The sequence below is a fragment of the Panthera uncia genome (assembly GCF_023721935.1).
Source record: "Panthera uncia isolate 11264 chromosome E2 unlocalized genomic scaffold, Puncia_PCG_1.0 HiC_scaffold_20, whole genome shotgun sequence".
Lineage (NCBI taxonomy): Eukaryota > Metazoa > Chordata > Mammalia > Carnivora > Felidae > Panthera > Panthera uncia.
This window is the reverse complement of record NW_026057589.1, coordinates 10902649-10923177: the sequence shown is the minus strand read 5'-3', so window position 1 is coordinate 10923177 and position 20529 is coordinate 10902649. Positions and strand designations below refer to the sequence as shown.

The 20529-nt window shown below is 44.5% G+C and overlaps 1 protein-coding gene across 1 annotated transcript in view; it reads right to left on the bottom strand.

The window, feature by feature from the left end:
* Positions 1-20529, bottom strand: part of ZFHX3 (zinc finger homeobox 3) — a 237236-nt gene that overhangs the window by 23411 nt on the left and 193296 nt on the right. Inside the window, 3 exon segments of the mRNA XM_049622703.1 lie at positions 1112-1312; positions 1465-1598; positions 20181-20288. Coding sequence (XP_049478660.1) covers positions 1112-1312; positions 1465-1598; positions 20181-20288 — 443 coding nt within the window.

Here is a 20529-nt window from a genome sequence, read left to right as displayed (position 1 = left end):
CTTGAAAGATCTCTGAGATGAAACTTATGCTGGGTCACCTTCAAGTTTCCTATTGGCTGCTAAAGTTCTCTTGATGCATTAATTATATGTTCCCCACGACTAAACATCACTTAGAACATTATTCATTCATCTTGCATAACCAAATGGAATAGGAAATGCCTAGAGGTTATATGTTTGTAACCTGCACGTTATAACATGGAATTCTGAACCGACTACCTCCCTGGGAATCTGTACATGAAAAGGCCATCAAATTAACCTATTACTCTACTGTTGAAATAAGTTAGAGGTGAGAATAATTCTCTTTGGTAGTTTTTCCTCTAGTAATCAGGAATGGGCTTGCACAGCAGCCCCATCACAGATAGAAAAGCAGGATATTAGTATCACCTGTGGAATTTGTAAAGTTTTCACATTACAATTAAATCTTTATGCTAACCTTTTGGGAGCTACAGTAGCCACTTAGAGCCATGCTTTTAAAACCTGCAGGTGTAGCAATAGCGTGTTGAAAATGCAAAGCCCTCGCCCATGAGTCAACACATGCTATCCCACTGACCATTCTACTGCTCCGAGAATTCAGATATTGGCTTGAGAAGTGCCCACATTACAGGGTCACACCCCTAGAGCTGGAAAATGTGGGTTCAAATTTCAACCCTACCACTTACAAGTGGCATCAAGTCAGCTAAACTCTCTGAGCCTCAGTTTCCTCAGCTGTTAATGTGAACATGTCCAAACCTTTATTTTTTAAACAAGGCTGTTGTGAGGATGAAATGAGACTAACAGCAACCTAGAACATGACCAACTTATTGAAGGTTTGCAGAGTCTAAATAACAATATCTTTATGTAAGTGGTTAGCTAATCTCTGCATCAGACCAGGAGGGAGGATAATAAGGGAAGGTGGAGAAACACATACACATTCAATGCTTTGGGCTACAGTCACAACATGGTCGTACCCAGTCAAAGGCAGGTACAGAAGAACAGAGGTCTAGGGCCATTTTTGATATTTCCAACTCTACACTGGCTTTCTCACCCAACAAAACAGAATCTCCTCCATGTTACTGCATCACCTTTGACCTCGGGAAAGAGAAGCCACAGGTCTTGCTGCCGGCTGCCTTACCGTCATAATGAGTTTCTCCACGCAGTCAGGTGCCACGCTGTGGAGGTGGGTGAGGTGCAGCTGGAGGTGGATCTTGTTGTTGAGCATGTCCTGGCACAGGGGGCAACGCAGCATGGGCTGCACGGAGTGCTGCGTCATGGCGTGCACCCGGAGGCGGTTGACGTCGGCATTGCTGTACTTGCAGTAGGGACACTGGTACATCTGTGGGGGATACATCCACCCCTCTGGCTGAATCTTCAGTTCCCACCAGTGCCTGTGTCTGCCCCAAGCCCACCCACCCAAAAGTGTGTTCCCCACTGGTGTCTAGAATGCTCTCCCCCTCCCCCAACCAGCAGAGCCCCTTCCCGTCTCACCTGCTCTGATTTGGTCTCCTCTGTTGTTTTAGGTCGCTTTGAAGAAAGAGGAGATTCTGAGCTACCTGTGAAGGAGATGCGTTTGGAGGTCGCGGGAGAATCTGTCAGCTCCTTCTCTGCTTGGCTGGACGATGCTGGAAGGAAAAGCAGAAGATGCGATACAGCAGCCAGACCAGGCCAGCTCCCAGAGGGTTTGTGTTGGGTGAAAATCAACATTCATTTATAGCACAGGATTTTCTTGAAACACCAAAACTCAAGTAGGATGAGCATCCGGACTGACTTATCAAGCACACTGGAAAAGAAGCAAGTGTTCCTTTTTCCCCCATGAATTTCTGTCACTACTTTAACAACTGAATGCTGAGAAAAAAAAAAAAAATAGGGACTAAAAGGCTCTGAGTTGGATTAAGCTAAATTCGTTGTATTATGACTTCCCCCCAATCAAGACACAATCTGCTGGCCTATGGGGGGCAGTCGGGTTGAGAGTGGGTAGGGAGTCTTACCAAATGGCTAGTCAACCTGAGTACCCAGACACACTCTGCTTTCACAGAAGTCCTCAACTATGTGAGCTCAACTTTATTTTCCCAGCTCTTGGAATCACAGCACAGCACATTACAGGAGACATGACACATGTGACCTGAGAAAGGTTCACATGGATATCCGCATATAAATACTTGGGGGGAAAAAAAAAGTTTGAGTTTAGCAACCTGCTTTTGGGGAAAAAGTAATTGAAGAGTGAAAGACGTAGGGCATGAATCCAACATATAATCTAGCCAATGCTCCAGACACAAGCGTTTATTCTGAGTAGGTGGTAAGAGGGAAAGTCTCCTCTCTGCTTGCCCAAACCATGCCCCATTTCACCAAAAAAACAACCAAAACATTAATTAATGAGGAGAGTCACATGAGACTTAAGAAGCAAACAATAGGTACAGAAACGTGGGTGGAAGGAGTTCTCTGAAATACAGAAAAGGATCTGGAAGAATTTGATGAGAAAACCACTGGGTTAAAGGTTTAACAAGGATCAGCAGTGCTTCTCCAGCGTAAACACAAATCCCACCAGGAGTGGATGTGGTCATTCTAAAACCTGGTCAGTATCTAAGGATGGTTCTCTCACTTGTGAACAAAGAACTTCCTTTTTCAGAATTTTGCTACGAATGATTTTTAAAATCCTGAAAATGGTCGGGAGAAATATATACCCATTCCCCTCATTGAAAAAGAATTTGACTTGCTATTGAGGTCCTTGGTTTAGAAAGCCTAATTTTTACCCTTAAGTGCAAAAGCTATCTGTATCACCCAGTCTAGTTACCTAGCTTGTGTTTCTACTTTAGGCTCAGCTTTGAAATTTGTTCTGACGTGGATACCAAGATGCTCTCATTATAGATGTGCCTTTTAATAAACAATTTTAGAAAATCAATTTTATTCATTAAAATCATAAGGCCACAAATAATTTTGAAGAAAGAATTGCTAAATGCAGGAAATATTCCAGGAAGTTGATGCTCTTCCCAGAATGCACATCTTGTGACCTTTAAACCCCAGTATCTTGGTAACCTGGTCTGCATAAGTTTGTAGGGCATCTATTATTTAAAAAGTACAAGGACAAGCATTTTATACATAGACCCCTCCTCCTCCCAACACACACATTCATAACAGTACTTTAATCTGTCTCGAATCGACTTCAAACCCATTTTGCTCTTAATGGGAGTTATTCATTTTCACTTGAAAGGTAATACATGACGGCTGGATATTTAATGTGATGGAATGGCTGCCGATTAACTAGGTGCTGTAACATTCTAGACCAGTTCCCCCATGGCCCACTTCCCATCCCCTGGCCCCTCAAAGGAACCCTGTGTCGCAGGTTTTCGACCTCACAGTGTGATGGGCCCCTGCCTGAACACTACCACAACAGGAGTCCTTAACTAATGGGTCAGGGAATTAAGTGCCCCCTGACTCCCAGAAAGTTCCTCATTCTCCATCATTTTTCATTTTTGCTTACTGATTATCCTCTATATATTAACAGTTCAAAAGCATTCTACAGATGGGGTGAGAGGAGGCATTAGGTGTTTACTTTATTTGGTTCAGCCATCCCTTCCCCAACCCCTTCCCTATTTCCACCTCCGACCTGTAGGCATTAGTTAGGCTCTGCACTTATAGTTAGGAAAGAGCTGCCACCCGCTCCTCCTTCCATTAGAGGCAAACCAAGATACAGATTCCATTCCAAACACCCACTCCCTGTCTTTTTTGTTACTCTGCCCAACCTGAAACAACATTTTTCTTTTATAAGACCATGCCATCATCTTGTAAATGCCCTCAGTCTGCCACTAACACCCTTTAGAAAGGTGGTCAAATGTGCAGTTGTGAGGCCGTGTGGGTGGATGAGCCCTAAGGAGGAGACCACCGAGGATGAGACCACCCAACTCATCTCACTCACTCGGAGCTGAAGGGCAAACATAGGTAGCCCAGTGTGGCATTAGCTTCCTTGTCTGACCAGAGCCCACCCTCTTCTTTCAGTGCTGAATGAATGATGAATTGTGACAAGGTTGCAGAGGTGAGCATTCTGGTTTCAGAAGCCACTATCCTTTCCCCCTGCATGGAGAGGGGAACTTTTATTACTTTTTTTTTTTTTAATTTTCAAACTCCTTAACTTCTCTGGAATTGTAAAGCTTCCTTTGTGAGCTCAAGCTAAGGAATCCTTATAAAGTGCTTTAATAAATAAAATTGGCACTCTCTCCCTCATACCTCTTTCTCCCCAGTAATACACCAGCCATGCTGTAATATGAAAATGCTGCACCTGCTGGTGTAAAAACTTCTGGAGCTCAGCTTCCTTCTATCCTGGACAGCCTGCATGTTTATTAGATCAGATCTGTCTAGTGGTAGACATTAGCCACCTGCAGCTCACTAGCTCACTTCCTAAAGATAAAGCTGTGCCATTCTTAGAATCTATTAACACCCAGTTACAATCCCATTGTGTTTCCCTGGGTGATATGGGACTGCTCCTAAGAGTTAGGTTAACTAGTCCAGCAGCTCCCTCCTAGCTTGACCCCCAATATTAATATGTCAATCACTATCAAGACATGGCACCCATGTCTTTATACAATTTCTGTAGATGTGCCAACAGCTGTACAAGTTCTCCATCAGCAGGCTGGATAAGGGTTTACTACAGGCCACAGACAGTCTGAAGATTTCTCAAGCTGCTTCCCGCTGAACTACTTCAAAAGGGCCAGAGTCTTAAAATCAATTTCTATTTTAGTTCGTCACTAGCATACATTGTAGGCCTAAGTAAATGAGGTTGTATGAATACCAAGAGAGAAAGTATTGTGGTTTTCTGCTTTTGAAGACTTTTCTAAACTTTAACTTAAATTCTAGGAGGGAGTCTAGGAAACATTATTTAAAAAATCAATTACTGGTCACTTTAAGGCCACTATGACATCATAGTAGTTAATTGGAAATACACGCACTTCAGAGACAAGCTTTAATTTAAACAGTGCCTGGAACCTTTGGTTTATCCTGGCAACAGAAAGCCAAACAACTTGGAAGGGTTACTACCTGTAGTGGTTTTTACAATAATGACAAAATGAACTGGAAGCAATGTAGTCTCTTACAACAGGGCATGGTCAAGTAAACAATGGTATAGCTACTCTACTGGTTATCAGAAGACATTAAAAATAAGAGCTGTGAACCAATGTGGAAAAGTTCTCAAGAATGTTAATCAGAAGAAAAATCAGATAAAATATGCATTACATCATGATATAACTATGTAAAAAATTGGTACTAGGAAAGAAGACTAGAATAAAATGGACCACTTTCCCATTTTCTAAGGTTGTCAGGAAGTTATATTATTTTTAATATTCTAATTAAATAGTTCAGCATTTAAATTCAACTGTCCGTGAAAAAGTTGATATTTGGATCCATACTGTGCAAAATATCAGGTGGTATTTTTTTACTTTGCTGGTTAAAGCAATTTTCTTATTTTGGCAGTTCTATCATACAAAAATATGTGTTAAATCTCAACGAATCTTTCACGGGTAACATGCTGGGCTCCTGGCACTTGGAAAGGGATAGAAATGTGGTGAAGAGCCATGTGAATGCACGCGTTATAGATTACATACTCTATATAAAGCTAGGCAGATGGAATAGCGACAATGAAATGGTGGGTCAAACCCTTCCACGACCTGATAGGATGTGAGCCGTGCATTCCTAGCCAGGCTAACTTTCTAAGGGGTTTAAGCACTTGCTTGTTAGGAGTTTATAGCTTTGCTACCCAACTTGCTTGATAAGGGACAGAAAGGACTGGCATGTCATTCTTATGGAGTACACAAACTTCAAAGTTGGCTTTCTGGGCCAGAAGCCACCATTTTCCCTTAAACTGTGATGGGCTGGACACTACAAATGACAAAGATAAATACCGAGAGAGGCAGACCTGATTCATGACTCTCTATTTTATTCTCTTAGGTTCCTCTACATGTGAGGCAAAATAATTTCATTCCTAATGAAACACAGTAGTCAGTACATGGCTTCCTTAAGGAAGGAAGGGGGGAAAGGGCTTTCCTTAAGGGGGAAAATAACATATGCATGGAGACATCAACTTCCAGATACCCTTTGCTTTTAAAATATTTCTTTGGGAAGCATTTAAACTCTCAAAGTAATTATTTAAAAAGTCACCCCTCTTGTCATACTAATTAGAGGAAGTTGGGAGAAAAGGAGTGCCAACCTGTAATCATGCAAGTTTTGCTTGAGATTTTATGTTCCAAGCAGACAGAATAAAACAAGCCAAGCAGTTTCATATAGGAAGTGAATTACTTTTTTTTTTTTTTAAAGTTTGTTTATTTTTGAGACAGAGAGAGACAGAGCATGAATGGGGGAGGGTCAGAGAGAGGGAGACACAGAATCCGAAACAGGCTCCAGGCTCCGAGCTGTCAGCACAGAGCCCGACGCGGGGCTTGAACTCACGGCGTGAGATCATGACCTGAGCCGAAGCCGGCCGCTCAACTGACTAAGCCACCCAGGCGCCCCAGGAAGTGAATTACTTTAAAAAAGAGGTTAGAAAAGTATAAACTTAGGAGGCTCATAGAATGGCCAAGTATGGTAGAAAACACAGCCTCTGTAACTTTACCTGATAAAACCAGTCTTCCAATTCCAGTCCTCACTAACAAATTAAAGCCTGAGTCACTGAAATTTTGGCCACAGAAAATTTAAAAGATGTACTTGCAATACCATAGACCATCAGTGGACTCATAATGCCCCATTTCACACCTGGTGATGTTGTCCGTACAGCTCTGAAGAGAGGTAAGGCATGAAGTGGCCTCGTGAAAAAGAAACCTGAAGAAAAACTGGAAATGAAGTTTTTGCTTCCTCCAATCATCAGCCAAGACATGGACTTGCCCTCCCCCAAAACCAAAGTACTCAGAAGTAGTTTCTGTATTTCATGAGCAGAAGTCATCTCATCACCAATGGGGCTGTTGGTATGATGGATATTCTGTGCTGCAGGCCAGCCTCCCTTTGGCCAAAGACCTCCCTTGGGGAGATCCTGGGAATGCGCTGAGCTGTTCGTGTTTCTGGGAAGTTTCTTCTGCATTTCTCTCCTTCATGGTGGGGTGGCAAATAGAGATGGTATACCCCAAAGTGCTTATCTTCCTCCTTATGGGGGCCCCAAGGTGAGCCCACTGAGGGCCTGGGCTGCTGCTGGACATTCACTCCTTGTGGAGAGGCCAAAGGCAGCCGCCACCTCCATGTCTCAACTGTCAAACTCTTAGCTAAAGTGCCACTGACAGCCCCTCCATCTAAACTTCCATCTCCCAAACCAGCAACATAATGGAGGAGCCAATTAAATGATTATTAATTCATGCTACTTTCCGTAAGCCAGAGGTTCTCATCGCCTTGCGTTCCGTAAACCAGCTTGCCACCTGCCCCAGAAATTTACAGCAATCTTTTATCCAACTCCATTGACTAGGGGGAAAAAATTCACACAACTCCATATCAATGTTTGAGTTGGGATAACTACCCCGGCACACTAGACTCAGAAGCTTCACTAGATGTGAAAATGGTCATTTCAGCTCATAATTACACTGAAATGAAAGGTACAGTGTGCTCTTTCCTTAGCTCTTCTCCTTCAGCTTCTCATGAGCCTCCTACTTCCTCTAGACAACAAAAATTCAATGTTTTCACAGGGTAATCTGTGTTTCTGGGCTCTGTGATCTTTACACTGGCACTGAAAGTGGAGCTACTCTTGGCATTTCCCTGCAATTCCCTCCCCCAGAGGACAGGCTAGGATTTCATACTCGAATCTCCTATGGAACTACCGTACTTGATAAGTGACCAGAGATCTGGCTAAATTCCCTTCCTCCCCTAATACAGAGAACAGCAGTTCCTCTAAAGGATTTGCTTTGCTGCCAACTTGGTCTTTAAACATGCATGGTCTCATTCTGCCGCCGACCAAGCACTTAAAGATTTCAAAGAGGAAGCAGAGGCATGCACTGGTACCCACACCCAGGGGGTGGTCTCCTTGCTGTGGCTACAGCGAACCTGGGCTCCTCTCCTTTCCCTGCCTGAGGTGTAGGACAAGTCTCAAACTCTGGCCCAGGGGGGTTAAGAACCTTCAATTCAGAGCACAGTCTCATTCTCGGTAACTCCAAGTTGTGCTGCCTGTGTACATCTCTAGAAAGCATTTTCGAGAAGTACAACCACCTATTCAAGAAATACAAGAATATGCCTAGTTGGGAAGAATAAGACATACAGGTATCATCAACATATAAGACACGTCTTTCTGTTTCTATAAAGGGCTTCAAGGAAAATTTGAGTAATACTACAGATCGGTGTAATTTGTACTCTGGGAACCGCTAATTATTTTTCTCTTCCAGGTCGGATGTGAACTAGATAGGCCAGCACTTTGGAAATCCAGAAGCTCTTGGTGTTGTTATTATTATTTTTTTGCTCTTTATTTGGAAATTACTGTAGATTCACAGGAGGTTGCAAGAACAATCCAGAGAGGTCGGTCACGTGTCACCTTCCCTCGTGTTACTTTTAGCCTGTGTTCAGAGAAAGATTTCTAGGCCTTCAGTCACTTTTCATTGTGACTCTGTTTCTCTGACCAAGCTTCTCTCCAGCTCAGAGCCTGGAGCCTGCTTCAGATTCTGTGTCTCCCTCTCTTTGACCCTCCCCCACTCCTGCTAGCTCACGTTTTCTCTCTCTCTCTCTCTCTCTCTCTCTCTCTCTCTCTCTCAAAAATAAACATTTAAAAAAATTAGAAGCAGGAAAAGGGGTGCCTAGGTGGCTCAGTAGGTTGAGCTCCTGACTCGACCTCGGCCCAGGTCATGATCTGTCCCACTTCCATTCCTGCTATCCAGGATAATATCTGCCAAAACTCAAGACTTATGGCTCTTCTAGGCACTTCTGCCTTTCAGGAAAGCTCAGTACGTCTCACACCCAGCAGGGGCTCAGGACCTGCCATTCAGTTAAAGAAGACATAGTTCTCAAAACCTCATGCATGTCACAAGATCGCAGACCCAAGTCTGAGTCAGAAGTCCCTGGGAGGGTTTGATAAAACAGAGAGAGCAGGCTACACACACACACACACACACACACACACACACACACACACACACACCCGCATCCTCAAATATGTCTGATTCAGAGAATGTGCATTTCTAGTGAGTTTCTAAGTGATGCTAATGGCCCATGGACCATACTTTGAGAACTGCCATCAGAGTCAAAGCTTTCTGTAATTGATGGGGACCAGAATTAAACGAGGGGCCTGGCAGGTGTGGGTGGATCTGCCAGTCCACTTCCAAATGACTGTTGCCAACAACACACTCTCATCATCTGTGCTCATGGAAGAAAACCAGGCCTGGTCTCAAAGCTACAGGTTTCCCTCCTCAGACCAAAAGTGAAAGATTAAATATGGATGTCCCTCAGGGAACATGCCCCCTCTAAAACAAATGTAGACACATTTTCAAAGTCAGAAATTCAGAAGGAATAACTTCCACATCCTCTGTTGGTAGTATAATCCAAAATAATGACAGATCGCCTTGCATATGGCAGTCTCGTTCTTTCCATGTGTCTCGGAAAACCTCTGGGAAAAGAGGGCAGACACCTATGGGGTCTTTCCACTTTGCAGGAGGAGTAAGCATCTCTTCAGTGCTGGCATGCTGGGTCTTGGCACCTGCAGGCCACACCAGCCAAGGGTTCCCTTTGCTTCAGCCCTGACAAGGATGCAGAGATCCATTTTGGCCCCTGTGTGTACACGTCAGCCATCTGGGAAGGGAGGACTACACCATGTGGGGTCTCTGCTTTCCCAGTAAGCAGACTCAGGGAGGGATGGTGGGCCCATGTGGACTGATGGCTAGTGTTCTCACCCTGCATCTTTGGGGAGAAAATAGTGCTAAGCCCTACATCAGAGGCATCAATCTGTTCCACTAATTCCTTGTTGAAATATGCATAAGGCTGCTTAACTGTACTGAGTTGAGCTCCCAAAAGGCCATCCCACAATTTGATTTTAAGATACCTTGCTCCCTCTGTATCAGGTTTGTGAAGGAACCACCAGTCCAAACAGAGCCATCAGCCCCTGCCTCGTTTAGACCAACATCTGCTGTCAGTTTATTTAATAATTTCTAGACACTGGGCTGCCACCATGAGCCTAGCCTGTGTGCCAGGAGCTGGGGACCAAAGGGCCAAGCCCTGACTCCTCACTTTAAGGTATAAGTCAGCCTGCCTGCTTCTGGCCTCTTTTGAGTCCCCCCCACCGCCACCTGCCCAAAGTACCCTGGCTTCTTCTGGCACGGCCTCTTGAGCTGTGCAGAGACGCCATGGGCAGCTGTGGTCACAGTGTCCCATGAGGATGAATGGCCATGGTCGGAGAAGCTAGGGGCTGCACTGTCACTCTGCCCCCTGGCTTAATTACAGGGCTATGAAGACCACGGATTTGGAGAAAACCAGAACGGGAAGGACCTCAGAGACCCTTGAACTGACAAGAGGAAATAGTCCAGAGGTGTGAAATGTAGGTCAAAACAAGGGGGCAATGTGTGTCATTCAGAGACCAGGCCAAAGTTAATTGACAGAAGTTCATCCAGTCCCCATCAAATTGAACATTAATTAGGTTAGTTAGGGTCTCTGAGCCCCAGCACAGCACAGTCTCCCAAAGATTGGAAATATAACAATACTCTTCCAGTTTTTTCTCTATTCCAAACCTATTTTCTTAAGATACTTAAATGCATTTTCAGAATGAAAGTGAACCTGTGAAAATAAACACATAAAATCCAGATGCAGCATGGTGACAGACACCAAGAACTCTGAAATGAAATTCTCAGTACCCTTTCGACTCAACTTCCCCCCATGATCTGCCCAGCTGTCCAGGGTTTGTTTCTTATTTTTGTTTGTTGGATTGTTTTTTTTGTTTTTGTTTTTGTTTTGCCAGTCCAGGTTCAGCATGAGAGTGTGAGAATCTGTACTTGGGGAAGAAAGACATCACTCAGGCCCCTGCCTGTAAGGTTGGGAAATGGCAATGATTCTCTACTTTCTCCTGTGGGTTTAAAGTACCAAGAAGACTGGAAATGTCTCCTTTGGTAATTCTGCACAGTACAGAGAGAGGGGGATTTATGTCATTGCTTCTCTCAGTACTGAGTCCCCATGTGCAGTTTGTTCAGAGTGCTCCAAAGGGCTAGGACAAATGATCTGTGCAAAAGGGTCAAGATGTGGTCCTAGTGCACGTTTAGGGACTCCTTAAGAACTCATGTTTTCCACATGTCTCTTTCTGTTTTCCTAAGACCTAGTTCCCTTTCTACAAAAGCATCAGCTTCCCTTGCTAGGAAACAAAGCACAGTGATTTGCAGTGCTGGCCACACACACCCTGGTTCCACAACCTGGCTGTGTGACCTCGAACATTTTACTTGACTACACTGAGCTCTCAGTTTCCTCATCTGTCAGTAGGATAACAGTGTCTACTCACAGCGTTTCTGTGAGGCAAGAGATCAGGCATACAAAGCCCACCACAGAGTCTAGCACGTAGTAAGAGATCAAACATTGTTGCTATGGTTTCGTTTTTAGAAGTATCTCCAGGAAATAATATGGTTCCATGTGTGGCCATGGCATGAGGGGAGAAGCGTGGTTTTTAAAGAAGCATGGACACCCTAAATTTGCCTTTTCTGTACATTAACATGGAGCAACGATCCTATTAACCCATGGGTTTGACTTCTAAAGAGTAGAACATAATAGCTTGGACTTGAGAGTGTTTGTAGTCATGCTATTTTACCAAATTGCTTGTTAATGAAACATTCAAACAGTATCAGGCACTTGCTAAGTGCCAGAGATTAGAGAAATGAATGAATGCTAGCTACACTGGGGTGAGAAGAAGAGGCAGAACACAGAAGACTGTTAGGGCAGTGGATATACTCTGTGTGATATAGTGACGGACATATGTCAATATCCACAGAATGTATAACACTAAGAGTGAATCCTAAGATAAACTATGGACTGTGGGTGATTTTTGATATATTAATGATTTATCACTGGTTTAAAAGAAAAAGTACCAGGGGCGCCTGGGTGGCTCGGTCGGTTGGGCGTCCGACTTCGGCTCAGGTCACGATCTCACTGTCCGTGAGTTCGAGCCCCGCGTCGGGCTCTGGGCTGACTGCTCAGAGCCTGGAGCCTGTTTCGGATTCTGTGTCTCCCTCTCTCTCTGGCCCTCCCCCGTTCATGCTCTGTCTCTCTCTGTCTCAAAAATAAATAAACGTTTAAAAAAAAAAAAAAAAAAAAAAAAGAAAAAGTACCATTCTAGTGAGTGATGTTGATATGGGGGCACCTATGCATATGTGAGGGCAGAGAGTACATAGGAAACCCCTGTACCTCGCTCTCAATTTTACTGTAAACTTAGAACGGCTCTTAAAAAATAAAGTCTAGGGGCACCTGGGTGGTTCAGTCGGTTAAGTGTCTGACTTTGGCTCAGGTGACGACCACGTGGTTCATTGAGTTTGTGTCCCACATTGGGCTCTGCACGGAGAGTGCAGAGCTTGCTTGGGATTCTCTCTCTCCTTCTGCCCCACCCCCCACTTGTGAGTGTGCACACGTGCACGCTCGCTCTCTCAAAATAAATAAACTTAAAAAAATAAAGTCTAATATATTAAGCAAACAAACAAAAATGAATGAATACCACAAGCTCAGATCATAAAGAGCTCACGATCCTGTTCGACAACTACAGAAAAAGGATCTTCAAGTCTTCTCCAATCTTCATATAATAAGAGAAAGCAATTACGTTATGTGTTCTTTAGCTTTATGATGTGGGGACTATATCCCTGACCCACAAGGTAAATTGGGGTTTGATCACAAATCTGACAACTAGGTGTTCACCATCTATGTGCCATACTTCTCTAGTCTGCAAAACACAGAGAACGTCAGGCCAGAAAGTCTGTGGGAGCCTAATGAAAATGCTCGGATATCCCCTGAGAAAGGCACTACGCAATTTTTTTTCTTAAATGATGATCATGATTCTAATAACAGAGGTGCTTCCCTCATTGGCACAAATGCTAAAAGTGAAACAAAGCAAGATGATTCACACAGCCACTTTGCAAGAATAATACGCTCTAGAAGGTATTCTCAGTAGTGGTGAAAGAATGATTTGCTCCTTAATCTACATTTCCACTACCCTTTATCCATACCTTGATGAGAATTCTCATCACATTATGCCACAGCTATGTGATTATGTATGGCATCCCTTCTCGAAGAAAGTGAGTTCTTTACTTTTTTGCTCATTCCATATCTGCCTTAGTTTATCTTCGCTAATTTTGTTACTATGTGAAAAAATATTTTCTCAACTGATGTGGTCCCTTTCCCCCTCTTACAATTTACAATATAAATTCTCAAAGCCAAGACCTCTGTATTACTGGAATTCAGGCAAGTCCAGATATACACCACACCCTATATCTATTTTTGCTTTCCAACATAAAAATAGTTTGAATGGTTTGTTTCCAATTGTGAGGCAGAATTCTGCCTGCAGTGACTTTAAACAGCCAAGTTATACTGAAAGTGGCCTGGAAAAAAAAAAAAAGGGTGGGGAGTGGCGGTGGGGGAGGGGAACAGAGGACTCTGGAAAAGCCCACAGAGCTGCACAATTCCCATCCGTGTGTGAAACGTAAAACCAAAAATGGTTTCCGTTGGCAACAATGTGAACCACAAAGAAGCCATGCGAGCCAGGCTCCCAGCATTCATTCCCTCACACACACCCTACTGCAATGACAAATTTACTTTTGGGTGAGGTAGAAAAATGGAACCAAATGCCAGAAGGACATAGACTTAGGCTGAAGTAACTTCTGTGGAGGGTGGTGGTGAAGAATAGCCTGGTTTCCAGCCCAACACAGAGCTGGGATGGGGGAGCCACTCAAAGGTACCCATACGAATCTGCAAGGGCTCCTCCCTGCTGTCATCACACAGGGCTCTGCCAACACAGCATGATGGACCCTAGTCACACAGGACCAGTGTGGTACTCTAACAGCCCACCAAGAAAGGAGGCCTGGTACTGTCTGACCCTCATGGAAAAAGCCTAAGGGGCCCGTGTGAACCCCTTAGGCAGGCTCCTGACTCATGCCATCTCCATTAGTTGGAGACTAGAGGAAATCTAAGTTACCGGCATCCCAACTTTAGAAATGAATATTCTCCAAGTTTCTGCCCTACTGTGGAGTTCCAGAACTGCAAGAACCTATTCAGTCCAAACCTGCCATTTTACAGATTTTGAAACTGAAGACCAGAGACCTAAGGTCGAGCAGCTAATCTTGGCCTTGAGCCCTGGGCTTCTGACTCCTAGCAGGTAAGTGCTTTTCCAAACACATACTGCTTCCTCTCAGCATGCACTTTCTTTTGTCTTAATGGACTCAATTAAAAAAAAAAAAAAGGAAAATAAAAAGGTATTTTTTTCAGCCCCTTTCCAGTCTCTGTCACAGATTACACTTGAGGCACTAAGTTCCCTCATACAATGGCATCCCTATTTATACAAAGCTATAAACAACAGGGAGAATAGGGGGAGGGCTGGTAATAGATTTCCACTAGGATGTGCCTGACCTGCTTTTTTTCAACCTCAGTAATTAGAAAGGCAGTGGGTCTGTAGGAATTATTCATATGCAGCAAGAGCCGTACACTATACATTTATGTTAAACATGTCAAAGCCGATTGAAATCATGCCTGCCAGCACCATATTCCATAAACACATTTTTCCCTCACAGTCGCCCAGACCTTGCCGTGCTGCTAATACCTCCTTTAATAGCAATCTTCCATAGATTCAAATCAGGGACGCTCCACTGCACTAATTGCTCTGTGTTAGGTGAGCATCGTGGATTTAAAAAAAAAAATTAATAAAATAAAATCCCTTCAAGCCATTCCCCTAGAAAACAACACTCAAACTACAACTCTAACTCAAAATTTTACAAAAATACAGACATGGACATCAGTGGGGGATTGCTGAAGCATTGTCATGTTGTCATTTTCAGTGGAGCTATTGCCCCATCTTTGTTTTTTAAATCACCAACACCCCCTGGTCATCTCGTCTCAAATTAGTTTAACTAGACCCAGTTTAGTGCTCTGTGGCTGGAAACCATGGCGGCTACAGGATTTAAATAACCACCTTACTACGACTCTTTGCCAAGAGTTCAATTTTTTCCCCTAATTATTGGTGATAAAGCATCACATTAATTGTATATCACTTAATTTATAGCAATTAATGGTTGATTGGATAATCACTGCATTAATTATTGTTCAGTTGCTGACACTGGGGGCTCTTCAATCTAGAACACACACTTTTAAATCCATAGCGCTAAAAGAGAAAGAGGGATCGTTTTCATGTTTCAAAAGAGAAAACCACAAAGTTGGACGGTGGAAATTGCTGCGCATTAGAGACTCAGCTTCAAAGAACATTCCTGCACCTTCTGTTGGCCCACAAGAGTGCTTTACACTCACCATGAGTAGATGTGACCTCCGGAGGGTTTACCAAGGGCTTGTACATACGTGTACCACCACCTGCCATCATGGAACCCTCACGACCCTCATCACGGAACCCAGGTGTGGTGGTGGGTGTCACCCACCCATGTTTTACAAATGAGATACCCAAGGTTCCAAGAGGCCAAGTTCATTTGCTGAGTGCTGGGCTTCCTGACTCCAAATCTAGAGAGTTCTTTCCACTTCACCAACCTGCTTTTAGACTAAGATGTGGACTGACTAGGAGGCACATTCATGGTGAACAATCCCACTCATTTTGCACATACAGGTGGCTCTCATGTTACCATTACTGCTGTACAACTTTAGGAGAACACTACTGTCCAAACTCAGAATGGAGATGGAAGCAAGATCAAATGATGACACAGAAAAATCCCATTCTTAGAGAGGTGGGACAGAGTACCTGGTAGGAACTCAGGCTCTGGGGCACGTGGGTGGCTCAGTCGGTTAAGCGTCCAACTCTTGATTTTGGCTCAGGTTATCATCTCAAGTTTCGTGGGATAGAGCCCTGCATCAGGCTGTGCACTGATAACATGGAGCCTGCTTGAGATTCTCTGTCTCCCTCGCTCTCTGCCCTCCCCCGCTCATGCACACACACGCGCGCGTGCGCACACACACACACACACACACACTCTCACTCTGTCTCTCAAAATAAATAAACTTAAAAAAAAAAGAGAGAGAGAGAGAACTCGGGCTCTGCCCCAAACAGCAGGGCCAGTCTGCAAATCTGAACCTCTCTGTGGGCCTCTTGGCAACCCGCATGAGCTCAGCTCTCCCAGGCTCAGTTTCCTTCCCTGCACAGTGGCGGGAGGAGAGAGATAGGGCGGGGTCACTTACAGCATCTCAGAGTGAAGGGTGGGAACCAAATAACACGTGTAAACATGTGTAGGGCTTCCCAAGTCTCTTTCCCATCGTGGCGCACACAGAAAATGATGGCAAACTACTATCAACAGATGAAGCTGCCACTGACCCTGGCCTCAGGAGCCCCCGCCCCACCTGGCTAACTGAAGGGCTGCAGACATCAGCAGCACTTGTGTATCACTCCCGGCATGCGTGCTGGAAAGGATAGTTGTGACACACCAGAACAGTGCCTGGCACACACTTAAAAGCTCAGTGTGCCTGTGATGTGTACTTTCAGGGTGAGTTTTAACTCCTTTTGAGTTTCTGTGGCTGCACTGTCCATATTTAAAGAGCCACATTTCGATTCATTACAATTAAACACAATTTAAAATTTGGTTCCTCACGGGCACTAGCCACAATGCAAGTGCTTAACAGCCACAGTGGCTAGTGACTTTTGCATTGTACAGTGTAGACACTGAACATTTTTATCAGCCCAGGAAGTTCCAAGGGACAGCACTGATCTACGGGAACACTGTTCTGATGACTATGGCTGTTCCTAAAAGCCCTGGCTGTTCAGGACTATGTCCCCTGAAAGCAAGACCTGTCATCTCATGGAACTTGAGATCGGTGGCATTCTGCTCGGGGTCCTGCACAGGGAAGGGACCCAGCCACTGACCGTGGGATTGACGCTACAATGATTCAAGTCACTATCTTGCTTGCTTCGTTGCCAACTGAGGTAAAAGACCTGACATCTAAGTAATAGAAACACAAAGAGGGTGACCGGCGGACACCAAAAAGGAAATCTGGAGTCCTAGTCCACCATAAAAATAAATGACTAAAAATTTTTAGTAAAGATTATCCATTCCTGCACAAACCCCAAACTACATAATCAATAGCTGAGAAAATGCCAATTATCCAGGCTCATTTGAAATATTATTAATCTGCACAGTGAGCGGCCACTAATCAACAGTACAAATTGTGAAATCACTATTTATTTATTTGCTGGGAGGAAGCACTCCCCATCACATTTAATCAGATAGGAACAGCTCAATTTGGGGAATAAATGGAACAAACGCAGATTTTTTTTTTTTTTTTTTTTTTTTTTTTTTTTTTATAAAACAGTAAGGATCCCAAAGAAAGCTAAGAAGAGGTTGCTGGCACCTGTATTGATTCCAAGATCAAATCAGCTCAAGTACCTTAATAAAGCCTGTCATTACACACTCAGACAACATAGACAAAATTATGTTTCGGGTCAAAAGAGGATCATTTGCAGGAGTCAGGGAAGAATTTTCGCTTCCCTCTTTACTACTACTGCAACTCGTAAGGTGTACCTCTGAGTTACTCATCCGTTCCCTCCCTCTGCCTCTCTCCTCTCTGGCTTTTGGAGAAAAAGCACAGCCTGCTGCTTGAATGAATGAATGAATGAACGAGTGAATGAATGAATGAGAAAGTGAGGCCTTATTAAAGATGTTCATTTTTGGGGCACCTGGGTGGCTCAGTCAGTTAAATGTCTGACTTCGACTCAGGTTGTGATCTCACACTTCACATGAGTTTGAGCCCTGTGTCGGGCTCTGTGCTGACAGCTTGGAGCCTGGATCCTGCTTCAGATTCTGTCTCTCTCTCAAAAATAAACAAACATTAAAAAAGTTTTTTTTAAAAAAGCACGTTCAGTTTTACGGTGCTCCTCATTGCCTAGCGGGTCCACTAGCTTGGTGTAGACACACACCCACTGAATTTATAAACACTCTGAAAGTCATTTAATTGAACAACGCTTGCCCTAAACCAGCGTAAGAATTAGAGAAGCCCAGACCAAGTGTTTGGGACAGCCTGGCACACAGCAGGAATCCTGCACGTGGCAGTTACTTTTTGTTGTTTACTGTGTCCGTAGCACACAGAATGCAGGAAACACACACCAAATATTGTCTGCACAATCCTCCTAAGTTCTCATATGTTGTTCCCCCTCAGCTTCTCAAAATTCCTAGCAGCCACATGCTTCCTGGCAAGAGTTTCACATTCACATGAAAGGACCTGAAGAAAAACTGTACTAGCTTTCCTCATCTTATTTATCTAAATTATTAAAACAACAACAACAACAACAACAACAACCTGCCTAATCTAAAGCTTCCTGCTTTCCAGGTAGTGTTCTAAGATTCCCATATTCAAACAATCCTCACAGAGATCCTAGGGAAAGTAGGCACTATTTTTAATCTCCGTCTCACGCGAGGAAACTGAGGCACAGAAAGGTTAAGGTCACATAACTAGTAAGTGGCAGAGCCAGGATTAGAAGCCAGGGACCCAAATTGTGAGAACGAAGGACAGATGGTGTGGAAGGTGACTGGGCCTTCCAACCGTGCTTGTGAAATCCTCTTCCCCGGTTCACCTCTGAGCAGGTACGTTTAACTGCTGTCTGCAAAGTCCGTGTACATCTCGCCTGAACAGCGCAGCAGAAACTGGGATCTTGGTCTGTGCAAAGCAACACCGGACAATCCTCTGCAGTCGAGGCCCTGGAGAACAGACATCCGTGCCCTGTCTCCCCGTCTGCCCTTGCAACTCTTCCCAGGGTGCTCGGCTCCCTCCCTCAGCGCCTCTGGAGCGCAGGCCCCTGGCCGCCACAGAGTCCGGCTCGAAAGGGGACGATGAGCAGGATGGACACTGAAGTCCACCCAGCGTGCCCGTTCACCCACTCTGCTGGGTCCTGTTGCTGTGCCCCAGAAACACTGTAGAGGCACATCGCCTATTCCGCCCCCTCCCTCCTCAAATTTGGAAGCTGTTAAGCTGCCTCTCAAATTTCTCTTTTACAGACTGAATAGCCCCAATTTCTTCAGCCTCTTTTCAGAGGCAATATTTCTCAGCTTTCAGTCATTTTCATGGCTCTCCCTGGCCTCTCTCCAAGATTCTGTATCTTGTTTAAATAGTGAAGGCCAACACTGAACATGATTTAAGAACAGCCGTGCCTGGAAAAGTAACAAAGGCCCAACCAATACAGATTCCAGAAGGTAAATATTTTCTCGAAAAAATACAAAGTATTACAATATTAATAACAAAAGGCCTTAAGAATTAGGTTGACCAAATAAAATAATTACTCTTCCCTGTCATATCATTTCCTCTAATAACTGTGGTGGTTTCTGGGAGACTTATCTGTCCTGAGAAGTCTTCTCAGAAACAACTTTGCTACTTCTCAAAACACCCAAGCTTTTCTTCTCAGTCTCCGCTCTTCTTTCCTCCAATACAGCAACCCCATCATCACGAGAGATGCCTGTTCCCCTTCTCACAACATCAAGTTTTCCAGAAATAGCACTTCCTTTCCTGACTTCAACTTCTTCTGCTTTTGGTAACACGTCCTTCTGCCTGGCTTCACTGCCTGCCCCACTCTGGGTGCATTTCAGGGGGTGGGCGCTGGCCCTGGGGACAAGGTAGGACACAAAATGTGCAGAGCCCATCCAGGCCCCTGAATGCAAGATGGAGCCCACCCTTCACTGCTGACCCCTCAGAGTTTTGGGAGTGATCCCAGTCAAGGTCTGCAGGACAAAGCCTTCCACTGGGCCTAGGGGCAGAAGGACTAGGGGACTGGACCTTCCATGGAGGAAGAGTCACATCGAGGACAAAGCAACACTGGAGAAATGTGACCTCAAAAACACAGAAGCCCCTGGCACAGAGCCAGACACCTGGATGCTCAATAAACAAGCTGGCTCTTGGGCCATTTAAAGAAAAAGCTTTAAAAATTCTTCAATACAACCAGACAGAAGGAGAATGATGCTGACCATTCAAAAAAGCAAAACCCAAATCCTTCTCTCGCTGCACAGAGCCAACACAGTTTTTCTGGACACATTAAGGATGCATCTGCTCCCTGACCCGTCGGCCCCCTCTTCCAGGAGAGATAGATGTCAGGGCCCTGAGGGCAGCGCACATGCTACCTGTCCACTTGCTCTGGTCTTTCTCGCCTCCACTCTCCTGGTCTTTAGCAAGCTCCTCTGGGTCAGCAGGCGCTTCACTGGGCCCTTCAACATCTTCAATGGCTTCTTCTGAAACAGAAGAAAAGCAAAATGTCAAGGATTAAAAGTAGACAGATGATGAAGGATTCTTGGCTCCTACTCCAAAGAATCACCAAGCACAGCACACAGAGGCCAACGACTGTGCCTCCTCTCTCCGTATGGCCCTCAAGAGGCTGACTGCACTCCGGATGTGCTGAGGTCTAGGGAAACAAGTGGGGCCTTCCCTTTCCTACTCACTGGCATGAGAATGACTCGCTCTAGACATGGGGAC